The sequence below is a fragment of the Pseudopodoces humilis genome, chromosome 12, assembly GCF_049639895.1.
Source record: "Pseudopodoces humilis isolate 2021_Gansu_Grassland_sample_001 chromosome 12, ASM4963989v1, whole genome shotgun sequence".
Lineage (NCBI taxonomy): Eukaryota > Metazoa > Chordata > Aves > Passeriformes > Paridae > Pseudopodoces > Pseudopodoces humilis.
Window position 1 is genome coordinate 5,525,250 of NC_142211.1, and position 21,220 is coordinate 5,546,469.

Consider the following 21,220-nt stretch of genomic DNA (forward strand, 5'->3'; position numbering starts at 1 on the left):
ATTAATAGTCACTGCTATAACCCATCCAAGTTAAGTACCTGTATACATAAATGGGAAAAATATTGGATCATAGAAAACTTAGGAGTCAGTGGTACTAGAGTGGGAAGCACTTGCCCAAAAGGAGGAAAAATGGATTTGCTTCACGGGGGCGGTCAAGAGAGAGACCCAAGATTTGATAAAAGAGCAAGTGATAAGAAAAAAGATAAAACCAACACAGAAACCTAAACCTAACTTAACCTCACGTCAGGACCTGTATGCAAGGCTCAAACAGCAATTAAAAGGGGAAATAGATATCTCAAGACTAGGGAAAAACCTGTTTGTGGATTTAGGGGAGAGGATAAGTAAAGAACTTAACATAACGAACTGCTGGGTCTGTGGAGGAGCCTTGATGACGGAGGAATGGCCATGGAAAGGTAGTAGCATAGGCCCGGTGGAACTCCTTAAGTGGAACCGGACCAATATAAGAGGGGGGACTCGACCAGAAGGATGGATTCTAAGTTCAACAGTGATAGGGGAAGAATGTTTATGGCGAACTGGTAAGGAATTTATTAAAGAAATAGGGAAAACTCCCTGTAAAAGGTATAAGGTTAGTAATGGAACTTCTACATGGTGGATCCCAGAGGAGCCAACTCTGTATTGGACTCAAGGAAAAGTAAAAGAAAAGAACTGTGTGTATGATAATCGAACCAGACTCTTCAGATGTAATGGTAAAGGGAAAAATCCTTACTCTGGAATCCCAGAAATATCTAAATTTTGGGAAAATATAAATCAACAGAAAAATGACTATTGGAAGGCACCAGATGGCTTATTTTGGATATGTGAGAAAAGTGCATACCCAAAGCTCCCTTCGCAATGGAAGGGGAGTTGTACTCTGACGAGACAGAAATCAGTTGGGGGTGTTAGTTTTGGAGGTCCTAAAAAGAAATAAAAGAGAATGGTTTTGAGCACCTCAGAAATGGGGAGATGAGAAATGGCCCCTGAACGCATATTGGAAACATTCTTGGGCACAAGATGGAATTTGGGGATATCGAACCCCAATTTTTGCATTATGAAACTCCAAGCTGTTGTAGAAATCATAACCAATAAAACAGCTGGGGCTATGGAACTAATAGCCAGTCAGAGATGAAAAGCCAGAGCTGCAATATATCAGAGTAAGCTGGCTTTAGACTATTTATTAGCTAAAAGAAGGGGTGTTCTGTGAAAAAATTAATACATAAGATTGTTGTTTTCAATGACAATAAAAATGCCATTCTAGATATCGCCAAAGATACCAGAAAAATGGCCCATGTGCCGGTCCAAAAATGAAAATCAGTAGTGACCACTAATTGGTGGGATAATGTATTGGGGATAGAGTAGTAGAAGAAGCTAAGCTTCTTCCCCTTGTAGCAGTGCTACAGCTGGTTTAATAGTTCTTCTTTGTTTAATCCCCTGTTTAATTTGGCTGATCACCAATATAGTTCAAAGCATAGCAAATGCCTATAGACCTGAAATTAGCTACATCTAGAATGGCAAAAACAAAACCAAAAAAAATCATAGTATTAAGAAAACAAAATAATGTGAAAAATCAGTTGGAAGAAGCTAAATTGATTTGTGAATAAATGAACGAGTGCTAGAAGCTAGAAAACAAGAATTATTGCTCAAGCCAAATGATTTATAAAAAAAAGGAGGGGTTTGTTATAAATTTGTATTGTGATATTGGCTTTCGCAGATGAATATTATATGTTAAATACTTTTTAGCTATGTATGTACTTTTTTCTTGCTAACAAGTCTTAAGCTTAAAAGAATTTCCTAGGTACAAGGCAAGGAAACCCCAGAGGGCAAGGACAGTGGGGCCCAAGCTCTTATCAAGAGAACAATAGAGGCCAAACTGTTATCAGCGGAAGATATGAAACCCAGCTGTCCTCAGGGGAAGGATGACGGCCCCGGACTGTTATCTGCCCTGACCATTTGCAAAAAGGAAGGAAACCAAACTCCAGAAAAATGCTGACCAGCAAGAATAATGATGACCAGCAAAAAATATATGCTGACCAGCAGAAAATAAAACTGTGAAGAGCATGATCCAAGAAGGCAGAACCAGGGAGGGGACATGCTTGAATATGCATTAACCCCTCACAGCAAGGAGGGGATAAAAAGGGGATCCCTGGGATACCAGGTGTGCTCTTGGCAGCACGCCAAGGCACCCGGCCATTTTAACCCTTTGCTTCATTTCTTATGTCTCCTAATTGTCTTTTATTTATATTAAATTCTTTTTATAATTTATTAAGTGAATCTCGTTTTTAAGACCTGGGTACCGTGCTCAGCACCACAGGTAAAGAGTAAAAGCTGGGAAGCGTATGTGACCCAGTGTAAAGCCAAAGGGAGAGCCCCTGAAGAATACGGCTGCTGCCGAGAAGATGGGATACCTCGCTGCTCCAAGCAAAGGAGTAGGCAGAGGAGGCAGAGACGTACAGAAACTGTGGGGAACCAACACTCCCAGGGCAGTGATCCGGAAAGCTCTCAAACCTGTGTCGTACATGCTTCCCTCTAAAATACCACCTCGAATCCCTATTGCAGAGGTAAAACACTGCATTATTGCTCCCATCTGGTACCCACCAAATCTCCTGGAATATATTTTGTGGATTTATTATTTGACAATTGTAACTGCATAACATATCCACCAACCTTTTAAATGTTTTCTTATTAAATGGAATGATCAAAATGTGCTTTAGAGCTATGTAACAGCAGAGCCTCCCTCCTTCACACCACAGTTGTGTCAGCTAGTGCTTACAAAAATGTGCCAAAATCAAAAAAGTTTTTATATGTGTCCTGGCACTGGGCCTCCTTATTGTAATTATCCTGGGCATTATTATTGTGCCTACTGGGGGTGTGAGACTATAGCATTGAAACAAAGAAAAATGCTTAACTAAAAGGGGTGTCTGACAAAACCAGACTCTGACACCCTAATCCACAAGAACAGGAAAAAGAGCCAGACTGCAAGATGAGATAAGGAGCTGGAATACACAAGCAAGATGCAAAGACAAAGGCACCACAGGATAAAGGAGATTCCTCGAACCCTAAGCCGGAAGAAACAGAAACGGATTTAAAGTTCCAAAAAAGGCGACCAAAGGACTGAAAGGGGCACGGGGCTAATTGTAATATGAAGACAGGCGGGGTTAGAAAATTAATATGTATTAGGCGTATCGTGTAAACCTGGTCTGTAAAGGATAAAAAGGGGAAACCAAATCAAAAAGGTGTGCATGCTTTTTGGAGGAGATATCCCCCATGCACCTCAGCACTGAATAAATTCATACCTGCTCTTATAACTACTCTGCGAGTTATAGGGTTCCTTTTATTCCGCACATCAGCATTTAGTTGGGAAACAGCACTTTTTTCTTAACTGTGGGGTGGGGGCCATCCAGATGTAAGTCTCCCCAGACAGATCCCTTTGGGGGCATGCAATTAGGCCGCCATCAAGTGGTATTTCCGCATAAAAATTACAAAATTGTGAAAAAAATTAGAAAAACAACAACAACAAAAAAAGGGAAACAGCAACGAAGCTGGCATAAATTTTGTTTTTTTTCAGTCACCCTGGTTAACAACTCTGCTCTCCACCCTAATGGGCCCAATAATTGTAATATTGCTAGGCCTCACATTTGGCCCCTGTGTAATTAATCGGGTAATATCAATAGTAAAAGAAAGATTGGAGGCAGCCCACCTATTATTAATTTAGCAACATGAATCTATAAGAAAAAGCCTAAAGGTGAACCAGTGCTAAATAGGGCAAGAGAAATGGTAAAGGAATTTGATAAACAAAATGAAAAACAGAAAAGGGGGATTGTAATAGATTGCTCTCATTAGTTAATCAAATTTAATATAATATGATTGTTTAATATAATACGATGTCCTGGGGTGACTTTATGATACTGGTATCACCAATCGTCTGGTTTATGTTATATATTAAGTTCTGCACGTTTAAGACTGGCTTTGAGAGCAAGAGAGGGGGAAGAAGAAGAGCGTAGTTTGTGTTAAGGAAAAACATCACTCTCACACATCTCGTTAAAACTGTTTGCTTAATACAATGTAAAAGCTGAAACTGCAGAAAGACCAAACCACAATATCCAGCCGTACAAACAAGAATTAGAACATTTTCTTATTAGGAGAAGTCGCATAATTGGTATAGGATCAACGCCCGCGCACAGACCAAGGAAGACTACAAGCCTTCATCTCACGACCATCAGGAGGCAGAGGACAACCCCCTAGCAACAGGCGGCACAAGCTCAGGTGCAACCCAGGAAGAAGCAATACAGGAACTGTATATAAGGAGGAACCTCCTCAGCTGAGGCGTGCATGCCATTGGTGAAGCAGAGGCTTCCCGGCTGTTGCCCAGCGCTGTTTATTGCTCGCTCAGTGCTTGCTGAATTAATAAAATAGATTTTCATGAATGATTATTTAAATTGGCTCCTTGATTTAGTCAGGACAATTTATAACACAACAAACAAGGTTTACAAATGGGACAAGAACATTAACTGGACTCAACCAAACGCAGTATTTTAACCAGGGTGGATTTTTGGACAGATTTTATTCATGACAAGTGTAATAAATTTTTATTATTTGTTAATCAAATTTAATATTATTACTAAAATAAAATATGATTGCTAAGGTTGTTTTAAAAAAAGCTAACATTGCAGAAATGCCTAACCACAATGACCACATATCTGGCTAAGAAGGCAAGAAGCTGAAACTGCAGAGCTGAAGCTGCAAAATAGTATCCAGCTGCACAAAAGGGAAGTAGAACATCTCCTTATTAAGGAGAATTGCCTACCCACGACCGCCAAGAAGCAGAGGAAGACCCCTACCCACGACCACCAAGAGGCAGAAGACCGCCTAGCAACAGGAGGCGCAGGCGCTGATGCGATCCAAGAAGACACCGATGCAGGGGCTGTATAAAAAAGGGAACCTCCTCAGCCAAGGTGCGTGCTGTGTGGGGCACTTAAGAAGAAGTGTCCTCCGACTCGCCCCCAGCTGGGTTTTTGCTTGCTTTACTGCTTGCTGGATTAATAAAAATTGGCTTTTGTAGATTATTTAAAATAGTCCCTTTTATTTTGTCATGCCAATTTATAACAAGTATGTTCTCTGCAGTGTTGATCCTGGAGAGAGGGAGCGCGGCAGCCCCAAGGGGTGTGATCCCACTGGGATCACGTCCTCGGAGCGCTCAGCTTTCCTGACAGGCCTGGAGCTCGGCGGGGCCCGAGGAGTTGCTGCTTCCCTACCACCTCGCTGGTTGGGGCCTGCTTGGAACCGCTATGGGCATGGAGGGGCCTGGCTTGGTACCGGCGGGTGTGTCCGTACTAAATACGACAGGTTTCTTCTCACAATTTCCCTCAGGGCGGGAGGGGCGGCCCGCCATAGAGGAGTGGAGCGCCCTCCCCCTCGTAGCCCGAGCTGTCCTTCTCCGTCACGTGCCGGGGGCGCGCACAGGGTGCACGATGGTGGTGGTGGGGCTCGGCGGCGGCGGCAGCACCACCAGCGGGTAGAAAATGGCGGATTTCGAGGAGCTGCGGGTGAGGAGGGAGAGAAGCGGCTGCGGGAAAGACGCGAGTCAAGATTCCAACTGACCGCTTTCGCGGTCCCTGTCCTACGGCCTTTCCTTACGGAGAGTCCCCGCCGCACCCTTTGGTGCTTGCTGTGGGGGGCGGAAGCCGTTAGTGCCTTGCGCTGAGGCGGCAGGCTGCCCGCCGGGCCCCGCGGCTGTCTGCTCCTTCCCTAGAGGGGAATCAGGGCCTCCCTGAAATGCGGTCGGGAGGGCGGCGAGAGTCGGTGGCGTGCCCTGTGGCGCTGCTATCTCTCCCTGTCACTTTGCGGAGTGGGTGTGGGTGTGTGTGGCCGGGGCGGGGGAGTGGGGTGGTGTGGCGCGCCTCAGCGAGCCCGCTTTCCATCGCCGCCGTGTGGGTTGTGCTGTTGGTGGGATACATACGCACTCTTCTACCCTAACCCCCCCCCCCCGCACCCCCCCCCCCCCTTCAATTTCGGCCCTTGCGTGCGGGAAGCTGGGACCCGGTGCTCGCATGGCGCCTGTCGAGGCTCGGTACCCTCAGGAGAGCCTAGCGCCATGGTGCTCTTACTGTAAGCTGAAGGGAGAATGATGAATACTGGGTTTTTATAAATGCTAATTATTACTGAACCTTTGAAAATTCATTAACGACTTTCTAACGGGGAAAACTGTGCCTATGTAGCCGAAACCCAGTATTTCTTTTCAGACCTTTTTTCAGTTGAATACCTTTTATATTGCACTTATGGACTTTCCCCTAACTTATTCACTATCTGTGAGTATCTTTGTAAAGAGGACATTGTCCTTTTTACAGCATCCACACCTGAAGAAGTGCTGCTGAGGGAATACTACATGCACACTGAATCCCCCCCCAACCTAGACTGTCTTACAGAAGGAATAAAAATCAGTTAAATAGGAGGCACTCCGAGTTAGGCTTTAGTGTTGAAAATGGTCTGATGCTTGAACTGCTGTGATTGCCAGAGAATTTCCTATGCTGAGGGTTCTTCCAGGACTAACACTGCTTGGGTTGAAGGGGCTGTAGTGTAGCTGAGGAGCTCAGTTATAAAGATCTCATTGAAAGAATTGAATTTCTTTATTTGAGGACAACGGTGTTCAATCTTAATCTTAGGAAAAAAAATAAGACAACCCTTCTTAATCCTAAATTGAACATTTATATATTTTAAAAAAACAACTTTTTAACATACGTTTACATGTTTTCTTGTTTAGCATCCTCACTTGTTTTCAGCCCTCATTTCAAGGTCTCTCAAAGGGTGTAGCTACATAGGTGGCTAAACCCCCAGTGTAAACAGCAGAGGTGGCTCTTCATTTATCTCCTCCAGGCTTGAGCTGGAGCTGTGATCTGCATTTTCCAAGGCACTACAATCACTTATCTGGATATGCATAAGTATTGATAGACTCCATTTGGGATTGGGTACCTAAATACCTTTGGAATTATATATACACCTGAGTTGTTTGCCAGAAGTAATACAGGAAATATGGAGGGAAAAGGAATTTGGTTCCAGGCCAACTATAGGACTGTACTTTTATCACTTAAAAGAATAGGTATCAGTAGTTTAAAAAAAGACTGAAGCAATGTCTTTTGATGTGCCCATCTTATTTGTTAACTGGAGTGCTTGTGAAATGAATTTGTTAGCTTGGAGCTTCTATAAATGTTCAACATGCATCTAATAATAATTCGTGGCCCATTTTGTGGGAATTCTAGATATTTTTAGAAGAGAATATAGTAGACTGCAGACTGTCTTATCCTCAAGGCCTTTACTGTGGTGGGGTTTTTTTTGTTTTAAGAGGATATGTTTGAATGTGTCTGAATATCAGGCACTTGATTTGTAGGTTTAAGGTTTTTTTCAGACAAATTTTCCTTCTTTTGTCCAAAGAACACTCCCCTTCCCCAATAGATTTTGTGACTTGACCTTTAGGTGTTCTTAAAATGCTACTTTATAGATTAGTGTGCAGAATGTTTTTATGGCAATATTCTTTGCTGCTCTCTTGTTGATTGCAATTTTCTGTAGTGTTTCATCTCTACCTGCCTTATAAAAGACCACTAGGGCAATTTGGAGAGTTGAATTTATTTTAGTAAATCATTAAGGACTGACTAAAGGCAAGAGGTTAGAATTCTCTCCTAATTCCTATTTTTGAGGGAAACATACAGGGATAACATTTTTCTATCCTTGGGGCAAAGGATTGTTTTAATATTTGTTAGTACCATCCCTGCCATCCTCTGGATCTTCAGAGTAAAAACTCTGGGGAGCTATGACCAAAGGGTTATAACTGAGAGGCTGTAGTGAAAGAAAACTAGAAAAGCTGAGGGACTTGGGCCTGTTCAGCCTTAAGAGACAACTGAGAGGGAAACTGTTAAGATCTGATTGAGAGATGGCTCTACCCAAATTAGGGTGCAAACTAGACCATATGCTAAAGTCAATAGTATGGATTTTATTTAACAGTAAAATGTGAGGTAGAGAGAAAGAAATAGAAAAAATAAGGGAGAAACAGACAGAACAAGCAGAAGATAGTCACCACCCATGTATATGGCAGTATTCTGTTGGTCTTTCTTCACCCTGGGCTTCTCACTGGTGGGGGGTCTTGAGGTTGTTCAAAACTTTTCATTATTTATAAACTTTTGTAAACAAAGGGATTAATGCTCATTGGCTAATTGACTACACAGTTCTCTTATTCTATTGGTTAAATTATTCCCTCCCTTGTAGTGCTGGGGCCAACAAGGCTGGTGAAGGATCTAGAACATAAGTCCTATGAGGAGTGGCTGAGGGAGCTGGGGTTGTTTAGCCTGGAGAAAAGGAGGCTCAGGGGAAACCTTATCACTCTCTACAACTACCTGAAAGGAGGTTGTAGCCAGGTGGGGGGTGGTCTTTTCTCCCAGGCAACCAGCAACAGAACAAAAAGACAGTCTTAAGCTGTACCAGGGGAGGTTTAGACTGGACATTAGGAAAAGTTCTTCATGGAAACAGTGATTGGGCATTGAAATGGGCTGCCCAGCGAGGTGGTGGAGTCACCATCCCTGGAGGTGTTTAATAAAAGACTGGATGTGGCACTTAGTTCCATGGTCTAGTTGACAAGGTAGTGTTAGGTCGTAGGTTGGACTCAATGATCTCAAAGGTCTTTTTTAACCTAGTTAATTCTGTGATTCTGTAATTAGTCCTTTTGAGTCTGTGGGTTGTGGTCTACCCCTGCTAGAATTACCTTTTACCCAATCAGAGCTGATTTCAGCACAGTTGCTGAGTTGCCTTTCCTTGTGGATTCTGTGTGTCCATTATCAGTGATAATTATCTCCCCCCCCACACACACTTTGTTTACTTCCCCCTGTGCTTGCTGAGACAACACTTATATAGGGGGATTTAGTGGTCGCAGATGAGCAGTTGCTTCTTTACAGTTTTTCACAATGGGAGTCCTTCTGTGGTAACAGTATTTGAGACAGGCAACTCTGATCTTTAAGTCCTTTACAGGACCTCATTCATGTGTATAAATACCTAAAGGGGGGATGCCAAGAGGATGGACCAGGCTCTTCTCAGTAGTGCCAAGCAATAGGACATGAGGCAATGGGTAAAACCTGATGCACAGGAAGTTCCACCTGAATATGAGGAAGAACTTCTTTCCTGTGTAGTGACTGTAGACTAGAACAGGTTGCCCATAGAGGGTGTGGAGTCTCCCTCACTGGAGATATTCAAGAACTGTCTGGACACAATCCTGTGCAATGTGTACTAGGATGATTCTGCTAGAGCACGAAAGTTGGACCAAATGACCTACTGTGGTGTCCCTTCCAACCTGACCCATTCTGTGATTTCTGTGAAAACAAACAGACCCAGAGGAACTTGCTGTTAGATCATGCCTTTTGGAAATGTTCAGTTTTGTTAAAGGATTTGGAGGTAGCTGCAACCACAGTCACTACTTTTTAAGATATTGGTGAAAATGTCCAGTATAAGGCTTACCCTTTTAAATTGTCAGATTAACCCTTAATTAATTCACAGTGTTTATTGAATTCTGTAGCTTACCAGTTTCTGGAATATTAGGGAGTTTCTGAGATGATGTAGTGAGCACAACTGTATTGATGCCTTTTCCTTGGTCCTAAAACTGAGAGCCAGACATGGTTAAGGGATAAAGGGTTTTAACCTCGGTATTTAATAAGGATCCTTATGGTGCAACACTTTGACAAGATGGAACATGCTGAAATGCACACCCCCGATAGGTTGTGTATACAATTTTATAGACCTTGAAAATTAGCATATCTAACAAAGATGCCCCAATGAGAGGCTTGAATGAATAGCGTGATATCCTCTCATCCCAAAGAATTCCCCCCTGGATGGGCCTAATCCTAGTTTACAGGATGTATTCTAGAGAGGACCTTGGTTTCTCAAGATAGCGTAGGGCTTTCCTGTCTCCAACTGTGAGGCTTCTAGGATGTTTGGTCTTCTGGCCTAATAGAATACCAGGACTATACTAAGTTATCAAATTTAAGGAATTACAAGTATGCATGCTAAGAGCACTGAGGATATATAAAAGGTATATAAAAGGCATAAAATCATCATGGCATCAGTATCTATCTCACATTTTTGAGATATAATTTCCAGACCTGCTGTTCACAGATGTGTTTTTAAACATGGCTTATACCTTTATCCATAATCCTCACTCAAGAGCAGCCTGATGAATGTCAAAGGGATTACACAGGCAGAGGTGGATATGGAACAGAAGTCAGCAGTCTGGTGTGGCGGCCTGAGATGTCATGTGAACACGTTTTTGAAGAGAATTGGCCCAGGAATGGGGAACTACAGCTCCTTCTGAGAGCCATCTGTGAGATTATTCCTGTTCCAAACAAATTCTGAACTCATAGAGATTTGACTTGAAGCTATGGCTTGTATCCCAGCAAAATGCTCCTCAAACTGAGGAGTAAGAAAAATGCACAATCAATGGAAGCAGGGACAGGTGACCTGGGGAGAGTACAGGGATATGGTTTGGAGAGGTAGGGATGGGGTCAGGAAAGCCAAGGAAAATCTGGAACAGGACTTGGCAAGGGATGTGAGGAATAACAAGAAAGGATTCTATAAGTAGATAAGTCAGAAAAGAAAGGCCAAGGAGAGTGTACCTGCCCTGATAATCAAGAAGGGTGAACTGGTGGCAACTGATATGGAGAAGGTTGAGGTACTCAATGATTTCTTTGCCTTGGTCTTCACTGGCAGTCAGGCTTTCCACTTCTCTCAAGTCCCTGATCCTCTGGGTGGGTGTGGGGGGAATGAAGTCCCTCCCACTGTAAGTGAAATGCAAGTTTGGGACCACATGATGATGCTGAATAGACACAAACCTATAGGGCCCGACGAGATGCATCCCAAGGTCCTGAGGAAACTAGCTGATGTTGTTGCCAAGCCACTCTCCATCATATTTAAAAAATCATGGCAGTCAGGTGAAGTCTCTGGTGACTGGAGAAAGGGAAACATCACTCCTGTTTTTGAGAAGGTGAGAAAGGAAGACCTAGGGAACTACAGACTGGTGAACCTCACCTCTGTGCCTGAGAAGGTTATGGAGCAGATCCTCCTAGAAGATATGCTGAGGCATATAAAAGATGATGTGATCCAAGGCAGCCAGCATGGCTTTACTAAGGGCAAATCGTGCCTGACCAATCCAGTGGCCTTCTGTGACTGAGTGATGGCAATGGTTGACAAGGGAAGGTTGAAATATGTCAACTATCTAGATTTCTGTAAGGCCTGTGATATGGTGCCACATGGCATCCTTATCTCCAAATTGGAGAGACATGGATTTGATGGATAGACTATTCGGTAGATAAGTATTTTCCTGGATGGACTGTGATGGTTTTAATACCAGCTGAAAATTAAACTCCAAATAAGCTGCACCCCTTCTGGTAAGGGAGGGACAAAAGCAGAGACTATGAGTTGAGATAACAATTTACTGAAAGCACAAAGCAATGGAATAAGACATGTACAGTAACAATGGCAAGTATTGATAACAAAAGCATGCAAAAAGAGGTATTTTATCCACAAATAGGTGTTCATCACCAGGAAGCAAAACAAGATGGAAGGTACACCCTGTAGGTTGCATCCACATGGCTTTCCCAGACAAAGGCAAGGTGGTAACAATTCCTCTGCTGGGCTCAGTTCCATGCAGGTATCTGTGCTTCCATTTCTACCGCCATACTGGAGATTGGTCCCACAGGTTGCTGTGACCTTTTTCAACTGCTCCTCTGTGCTCCTTTTGGTTCAACTGGGCTCCCTTCTGTTTGGCTTGATGGGCTCAACTGGGCTGGGGTCACCCTTGCCAGTCCTTTCCCTTCAGCAGCCTCTGCATTGGTGCTGTCAGTTGAGCACTACTGTCAGTTCACATTTTCACTGCTTTCCTTTCAGCACCAGGTCCTGCAGCCATGTTCTGGAGAAAACAGGAGGGGAACCAGCAGTGATGGCAGGGGGCCAGGTCTGCAGGGGCTGATGCTGACAACTTCCTGTTGGAGATAGAGGGAGGCAAAATTGAGCACTTCCAATGGGGTGCCCAGCTTTTCCTCCTGAAACCACATCCTCCAGTGATGATGTGAGTGATATAGAATAACAACCTGGCCATGCCCACTGTAGTGGGTTGATACTGGCTAGCCAGATGCCAGGCACCCACCAAAGCCACTCTCTCACTCCCCTCTGCAGCTGAATAGGGGAGAGAAAATATAACAGAGTTCATGGGTTGAGATAAGGACTGAGAGAGATCACTCATCAAATACCGTCACAGGCAAAACAGGCTCTAATTAGAGATATGAATTGAATTAATTGCTAACAAAATCAGAGCAGGATAATGAGAAATAAAATAAACCCTTAAAATCACCTTCCCCCTGCTCCTACCTTCTTACCATCTCTACCTTCTCCTTCCAGTGGCACAAGGAGGGAGGGAATGAGGGTTATGGTCAGTTCATCATCCATTGTTCTTCTCGTTGCTCAGTGAGAAGAGTTGTTCCCCTGCTCCACCATGGGGTCCCTCCCATGGGAGACAGTTCTCTGAGAACTTCTGCAACATGAGTCCATCTCATGAGCAACAGTCTTCCCCAAACTACTGTAGAGTGGGTCAGTCTTCCACAGGGTGCAGTCCTTCAAGTACAGGCTGCTCCAGCAGGGGCTTCTCTCTCCACAGGTCTCCCACGGGGTCATAGCCTCCTCTCAGGCATCTACCTCCTCCAGTGTGGGTTTCCTCCATGGGCTGCAGGTTGATCTCTGCATCCCCATGGATCTCCATGGGCTGCAGGGGGACAGCCTGCCTCACCATGGTCAGCACCACAGCCTACAGGGGAATCTCAGCTCCAGCACCTGAAGGATCTCCTTCCCCTCCTTCTGCACTGACTTTGGTGTCTGCATAGTTGTTTCTCTCACATGTTCTCACCCCGCTCTTCTCTGGATGCAATTACAACTGTGCAAGAACTTTTTTTTTCTATGTTCTTAAATATGTTATCACAGAGGTATTACCACTATTTCTAATTGGCCCGGCCTTGACCAGCAGCATATCCATTTTTGGAGCCGCCAGGGATTAGCTCTGCCAGATATGGAGGAAACTTTTAGCAGCTTCTCACAGAAGCCACCCCTGTAGCTCACCCCCCTATGTCCAAAACCAGGCAATGCAAACCCAATACACTCACACAGCACTAAGCTCTGCCCCCTCTCTGCAACCAGGACATGGATGCAGCCAGAGAGTTGTGGTCAATGTCTCTGTCCAGGTGGAGGCTGGTGATGAGTGGTGTCCCTCAGGGTTCTGTCTTGGGACTGGTGTTCTTAAATATCTTTATTACTAACATCAATAGTGAGATTAAGTGCACCCTCAGCAAGTTTGCAGATGACACAACAGAAGGATGGGATGCCATTCAGAGGAACCTGGACAAACTTGGTAAGTGCACCCATGAGAACCTCATGAAGTTCAACAAGTTCAAGTACAAGGTGCTGCACCTGGGTAGGGGCAACCCCAGACAAGTGCAGACTGGGAAATTAACTGAGAGCAGCCCTGCAGAGAAGGACATGAGTTGATGTGCACAGAGTGCACGCGATCTTTGAAATATTGTAGATCCATAGTTTAGAAGATAATGGCTTCAGTCTCATAGTTTGTATATAATCAGGTTTTGAAGTAATGTGTTAGCTTCATCTTTATGGGAGGAAAAAAAGAAGCCCTTTATAGGCAAATGGATGTGCCTGTGCCAAAACTACTTTGTGTGACACTAGTGATCAGTTTCATGGCCATTGTGGAAAAGAACTAATTTGAGTGAGAAGAGATGGAAGTGTGCTCATACATCTTCTGTGGAAGGAGAGATTACACAAAATTTACTGAAGAATTTGATTTATAAATGCTGGAAGTAAGTCTCATGTAATTCTTATGTTCTTCCTAGATGTGTAGTCACTTTTTCAGACCAGTGAAGCATATTGTAGTACCTTAAAAGTTTGTTGTATCTAGAATAAATAAGAATTCATTATTGTGCTGAGAGATAGCAATGGTGTAGATAAAAAAGAGAATGTAGTTTTTGAAACTTAAAAACTGAGGCTACAAGGGTCAAAATGGGTTTGCAAAAGGTCTGCAAGGGTCAAAAACCAAACGTGGTTGGCTTTCTGGGCTGCAAGCACACATTGCTGAGTAATGTTGAGCTGCTTTTCCTCCTCCAGCATCCCCAAGTCTTCTTCCTTGGGGCTGCTCTCAATCCATTTTCCAACCAGCTTGTACTTGTACTTGTGCTTGGGATTGCCCTGACCCAGGTACAGGACATTGCACTTGGCTTTGTTGAACTTCATGTGATTTGCACAGGGCTACCCTGTTGAGGTCCCTCTGGATTGCGTCCCTTCCCCTCCAGCATGTCAACTGCACCTCACGGCTTGGTGTTGTCAGCAAACTTGCTGAGGGTACCCTCAATCCCACTGTCCATGTTGTCAACTGTCGTGGTTTTAAAGCAGTAATTAAAGAATTACTAGAAAACTTACTTATTTCTTGCTGTGAGATATGGATTAAAACAAGAGCAAAACAGGCTTAAAACTTAAAAGGAATAAAGAAAGTTTATTAACAAAACTACAAGAATAAGAACACCAGAATAAACCTCCGGAAAACCCCTTTATCCCCCACTACTTAACCATTCTCTTGTTCACATGACAACATGGAGACAAAAAACTTTGGTGTTTAAAACAGTCCCAATTCCTGCTAGAGTCTTTTCACCAGTCTTTGTAGAGAAACAAGTCTTCTGCTAATCTATGGAGTTTCTCACAAGAAAACTATTTCTGTTATAGCTTCCCATTTTTCTGATGCCAGCTGCCCGGAAATCTGTCATCAGTTCACTCCTCCCATTTCACATCACTCTGAGGTGTGTATGGGTCAATGAGTCTAGGGATGTCATTTTTAAGGATGAGTTATTCAAAGGCAAAAGTTCTCTTCATTTGTCTCTGTGAGCTTCCCTGGAAAACAGGAGTTTTCTCTTTGCCTCTACAACGGCCCCAAATCTTCAACTATTACTTCTCTTCACTCTGTTCCAGCACCTCACTGTATCACAATTACTCTACCTTTTGCTCAAAATCCACACTTTGAACACTCCACTCCTCCCTATATACTCTGTGATGAATTAAAGGAGTTTTTTTCAGAACACTATTGTCTATCTCCATAGCTTTAACAGAAAAATATTTCAGCTTATAAAGCATCTCCTTAGTCTCTCTTCCCCATCTAAAACTTAACTCTTTTCTTCACTGTCTTTGATGGTTTTATGATGTCTCCTTCATGTTGATTGCCTCTCTCTCTCTGTCTCTCTGAGAAAAAGGAGTAATCTGCACGTTTTATCTAGGTAGTAAAAGAATTACAGTCTTGGAAAAGCTGCAAGAGTTCATGGTGTCAGGTTTCAGTCCAGCAGCAGAAACTACAAACCAAACCAGGCTGGCCGGCTCTGTTTCTCTCCCCCCCCAGCCACCCTCACTCTGCGGCCTTGTCCGGCCTGGAGGGGGGGGGGGTGGGAGGAGGAGGCCAAGACAGAGCCTTGTTACCTTTTCAGAAGCTGGAATGTTACCGCTGAAGATGAATAGATCACGTGGACACAGGTCGAGGTGAGGTGAAAAGAAGGAGCGAGTTTATTTTTCCTCCCAGGATTTATAGGCTTCTTACCACAGCCAGGGATTGGATGGTCAGGATAACACTTTCTCACTGCACTGGCCATGAGAGATGCCCATCACAAGACATGTAACAGAAAGAATGTACACATATCTATGTTTACAGTTACTCTCCTGGGAAAGTCCTTAGAAAACTATGTTAGCAAGCTCAGAAGCTGAGTTTTCAGGGCGACAGCCAGAAACCAAAGAGAACAAGTGAACTCTGGCTTTACATCTTAAGGTGGTGTTCACAAGTTGATCTTACTTTTCAATGGTCAAAACTGCTGTCAATTCTTAAAAATGACCGATAATTGGTCACAAGAAAAGACTCCCATCAGCCACCAGCAGCTTCAACTTCCTTAGCTCCCAAAGCTATCTTAAAAGTAAAGTCACCCCGTGACACAACAAAGATGTTAAACAGCATCAGTCCCAATACTGACCCCTGAGGAAAGTCACTTGTCACCAGTCTCAGATATTGAGCCACTGACCACAACTCTTTGAGTGTGACCATCCAGTCAATTCTTCTCCATGGAGGAGTCCATCTATCAAATCCATGTCTCTCTAGTTTATAGACAAGGATGTTGTATGGAACAGTGTCAAATGCTTTGCACAAGTCCAGGTAGATGTCAGTTGCTCTTTCCTTATTCACCAACACTATAATCCTGTTGTAGAAGGCCACCAGATTTTTCAGGCACAATTTGTAAATGAGACTAGCTGCATTTTCATACATGTGGTGGTTGCTGCTTTAAAAGGAATGTAGAATCAGCTTTAGGGAGAAAATGTTGCAAAAACCAATTGTTTAATTACTTTCAGTAAAACTCACTGTTGCAAGACTTCTTTCAAAAACCTATGTAATATTTTTGCATTGATGGACAAAACTATGTATCTTTTTTATACTCTCAAGCATTTTTTAATGGGAGTGTTAATTTAAAATCTCACCGATTATGGTATTGAAGCCAGCTTGTGTCTTCTAGTAAAATTAAATGTAGCTAAATGCTAATTTGTGGAATTTCTGTATAAAATGTTAGCTGTTTTGAGGCAATTGACTGCATGTTTCGCCTTGATTAACTTGCAGGAATGCACAGAAAGCAGCAAGTAGGGTAATAGACAATATTTTGCAATACATGCTGTTTCCTTAATCTCACAGTCAAGGATTATTTTATTTGTTTGCATTCTGAATATGGAATCCAGAATCATGCATACTGACTGCATCTGAAACAAAGGAGCTGATGTTGCTATCAAGTTTATACAACTGTCTATGAAAACATGCAACACAAAGTTCTCGGTAAATTCTTGAATACTGGTATTATCTTTTAACATAATTTCTCTTATGTGACATGACTATAAAGCTTTTATAGTACTATAGTACACTATTTTCTTCATCCTGTCTAACTGTGAGTGAGAAAAAGTAGAATGGGAATGCCTGATGGACAATGACTTTCTCCAGCATTTTTCAAACTCCATGAAGTTCTGTCTCCATCTTTCTTTACTTCTATTGTTTTGCTGTTGAGAAGTTGCTGAAATGAAATTAAGGTGAAATCTGCAGTTGGCCTCTTCTTCAAAAGTTAGGGTGAGCCACTTGACACCTACTGTGACACTGATTTCACTGGCAACTGCATCCATGGTGCATTTATAGGTGGGATGTTGGGGGAATACCAGTTTGAAGACTGCTGGGTTAGCTCCCTGATAGTTACTTGAAGCATCACTGTATCCCAACTGACTATCTGGAAATGTTGACATTCAGTATCTGAAATAGGATAACCTCATCCCCTCAATGGCGAGGAAAGTGTGTGCCTGATGAGAGTGCTACCATAGTATTTTAGATGGTTGTTTTGATGTGTATGAATAATGTGGCCCTTGAAAAGGCAGGTCCTGGCTGCTTGCCCCTGCTGTCTTGTCACAAGAGGGATCTGGATGGGCTGGATCAATGGGCTGAGACCAACTGTATGAGGTTCAACAAGGTCAAGTGCTGGGTCACGCACTTGGGTCACAACAACCCCATGCAGTGTCATAGACTTGTGGAAGAGTGGCCAGAAAGTGACCCAGTGGAAAAAGACCTAGGGGTGCTGGTTGGCAGCTGGCTGAACATGAGCCAGCAGTGTGCCCAGATGGCCACAAAGGCCAATGGCATCTTGACTTGTATCAGCAATAGTGTGGCCATCAGGAGTAGGGCAGTGTTTTGCGAGTGAGTAGGGTCAGACACAGACACCAACTTAAGGAATAGTGTAATTTACTATAATGCAAAATGCAAAGAATCACAAAAGGATAAGCTAAGCAATGCACCTAATAATTACTACAAAAGAATGCCTATAGTGATTAAGGATACATTACCAGTTACCCTAATACTTTACCATCATCCAAGTCCAAGAAACATCAGCTGTGGGGGGGGAAGCTGTCACAGCAAAGGACTGGAGAACCAAACCCAGTAACTGGGAAATTGTGCGGTGCATCCACCTTGCAGGCCACAAGGCTGCCTCACTTTGTTGTGTCAGTAGCTCAGCTTTTATACTGTTAAAAAAACAAGCTGACATAATTTCTAATTTCATTCTCCTGTTAGCTTTCTCCCAAAGCCTGGCCAGGGCTCAAGGAGGAACCAAGGGAGTTCTTTAATCCTATAACCCCTTAATTGAGCCAGATATGGCCTCATCTGGTTTCTAGATACAGAAAGGTAAATACATGTTTTGCCAATAAATGAACACATATAACAGTACTTGGTTAATGAGTGTATATATATACATATATATATATATATATATATATATAACATTTGGTTGAAAGGTTCATCTGTAGGTCAACTATGTCTCAGGGCCTGTTATTCAGACCTCAGTCAGGGCCTATTGTTCAGGCCTTAGTACTTCAGGCAGTGATCATTCTGTACTGGGCACTGGTGAGGCCGCACCTCAAATTCTGTGTTTTGGGCTCCTCACACCAAGAAAGACATTAAGGGGATAGAGTCTGTCCAGAGAAGTGTTATGTGTGGTCATAGGTTGGAGACAGAAATCACAACTCGAGTCCTCTTGATCATGAAATAAATGGCTTCTTTTATTGTTCAGAACCTTATTATATAGGGGGTTTGACTCTCCCGGGCTTAGACAGCTGATTGGTTGGGATCTTGGACTGCCCAGCTCTCTGACCAGTGAGATGTCTGCAGCAGGATTGAACAGGATTGGCTAAGGTCCCTGTATGTGTTCAAATCCATCCTATCACTGCTCACCCAGGGACTTGTTTACTTCTAGGCTGGTTGAGTGTGGGGGGTAGTTTCAGACCAGCTGCACTGTGACAGAGAAGGGCAACAGGACTGGTGAAGGGTCTGGAGCACTGTGTTGTTTTTGCACTGATGCCTTGAGAAGGCTGACCTAGAACAGAGACTAGACAGTTAAAGGATAAAGTAGGTATTTATTAAAAGGCCTAAAAGGATACACCTTGGGAAGTACAAGAGCCTGGCCAGGGCTGCACCCAAGGTGGACCCAAAATGGTCACAAAAATAGACAGCTGGTCACGAGGTCTCACACTTTTATTAGTTCTGGTCCATTTGCATATTGGAGTTAATTGTCCAATTATTAGTAGTGTTATAAATGCAAAGGCAGATTTGGGTTAAATAAAAAAACAATTTATTATAAAACAATTTCTATAAAAAAATAAACAATGAGGAAAAACCACAATAAAACAAACAGCGCAGCGCTGGGTGGACAGGGGTCTATACCCAAAGGTATAGGTGTTCCCAAATCCACGAAGGAGGGTAGACTGTCCGGGGTTTTTATAGGGATTTTTAGCCTTGAGGCCAAATTCCAGGCAGGCACCATTCACCAACGGTCCTTGATTGTTGTATGAATTGATTTCCTGGCGTTGGAGAATAGAGTCAAATGGACGTCCGGACAGAGTCTCCTCATATGTAAAGAAGTTCTGGGTGTTTCTTGATTTCATTGTGGTTCAGGCCATCTGGATGAGATGGTTGGATCCGGGTTGGAGCTGATGGATATCTCGGCTGGACTTTTTCCTTTTGTCTACCTGATGGCTTCCCCCAACGGTGGCCTGCAAGGCGGGGTGTTCAGGTCCGGTGATGAGTATCTCGTCGGAGCCTTTCCCTGTTAGCTTGATGATTCTTGTCCTGTCTATTCTTTTTCGTTGATGGGCGCCGAGCCTGTCCCTGTCAGCCTGATGATCCTTGTCTTGTCTATTCTTTTTCGTTGATGGGCGCCGGCTAGGATCGTTATCCTTTGAGTGGGAATTCGCGACTAGATCTGGGAAGGGCTTGTGGGCCATACTGTACTTTATATTTTATATCATTATTGTTATATACATTTATTTAGATTTCTACGAATTTTTACAAGTTCATTTCTCACAGTCCCCCGCCTAATAATCCATTACATTAAAAATTCGTGTTATTTCATCCAATTCTGCAGGGGAAGGACTATAATTTTTACTCACATTCATCTTCTTCCCAGTCCGTTAACGAATTCTCACTATATGTTTGTGCCAGGTTATGTCTATTTTCAAAATTCTTTAAGGCCTTCATCGCGTTTTTGTTTTCCTTTTCCTCTTCTAATTTCATTAGTTTAGAGAGAGAAGTAGGTCTCCCTTGTGCTTTCTCAGGATCGATTGGAAGTGTGGCAATCTGCATTCCTTGCACAACAGAGTGAATTAGTCTGATGAAGCAAGGAATTAAGCAGGGAAGGAAAATGATTCCGGCAACTGAACAAGTGATGAAAAATACTAGCTTCTTCCACCAAGCCCCTTGCCCGAATATCTGGTCCCACCAGGAGGCTTGTAGGATTGAATTCTATTTTTGGACTGGCACATGTGCTACCTTTTTTATTTCAGCAGCTAATCTTTTTATTGTTTCTCTGTAATCGTCTATTTCCATACAACACTTGGATTTGTTGTATTTGCCACACACTCCTCCCTCCTCGGCTAGCAGATAATCGAGAGCTAGTCTGTTTTGGTACACAAAAGCTCTCATTTGTGAATGTTGTTTGGCTAGGAGTTCTAGGGCTTCTGAAGTGTGGTTGGAAACTACCTCTACCACCGCTTGCAACCTGATAAGTCTGTTGAGGAGATAAATGGGGGTTCTGTAACCCCAGCTGCCATCATTTGCCTAACTAGCGGGCCCGTAATATTGAATGATTCTTTCGGCAGGCCATTCTTCCTCGTTCTACTTCTGGTTGTCTCCCGCTATTGGTAGTTCTCGTTTTAATTCCCTCCTTTGTCTGTTTAATGTCTCAAAGAGAGGGGCTCCCAATGATTTACTCTCTGTTTTAGGTAGAGTAAAGAAAAAGGGCCGAATTATTCCAAGTGTGCAGGATCCTTTTCATTTTCTAGGTAGCTCGCTGTATGCTTTTTTCTACATATCCAATATATACCATCAGGAGCTTCCCAACTCTTGTTCAACTTTGCTGGATCATCCCAATATTCCTTCAGTCCTATTAGCTCATGGAAGGGATTGGCCCCAGAGTTTTTGTACCAGCAAAGTCTAATTATTTCTATCCATTCACAGTTATTCCCCCGGGAGCGACTCCAATAGCCCGCGGGTGGTTCAGGTTGCCAGGTTTTTGTTTTGCTTTCCGAATTCACTGTGAGTGTG

At 43.3% G+C, this 21,220-nt stretch overlaps 1 protein-coding gene across 1 annotated transcript in view; it reads left to right on the forward strand.

Annotated features, from left to right (window-relative positions):
* Positions 1–5,470: 5,470 nt before the first annotated feature.
* LOC148183304 (E3 SUMO-protein ligase PIAS2-like) overlaps positions 5,471–21,220 on the forward strand; it is a 78,376-nt gene continuing 62,626 nt past the window's right edge. The window contains 1 exon segment of the mRNA XM_088061574.1: positions 5,471–5,540. Within this exon segment, the coding sequence (XP_087917700.1) occupies positions 5,517–5,540 (24 nt within the window). The 5' untranslated portion in view covers positions 5,471–5,516.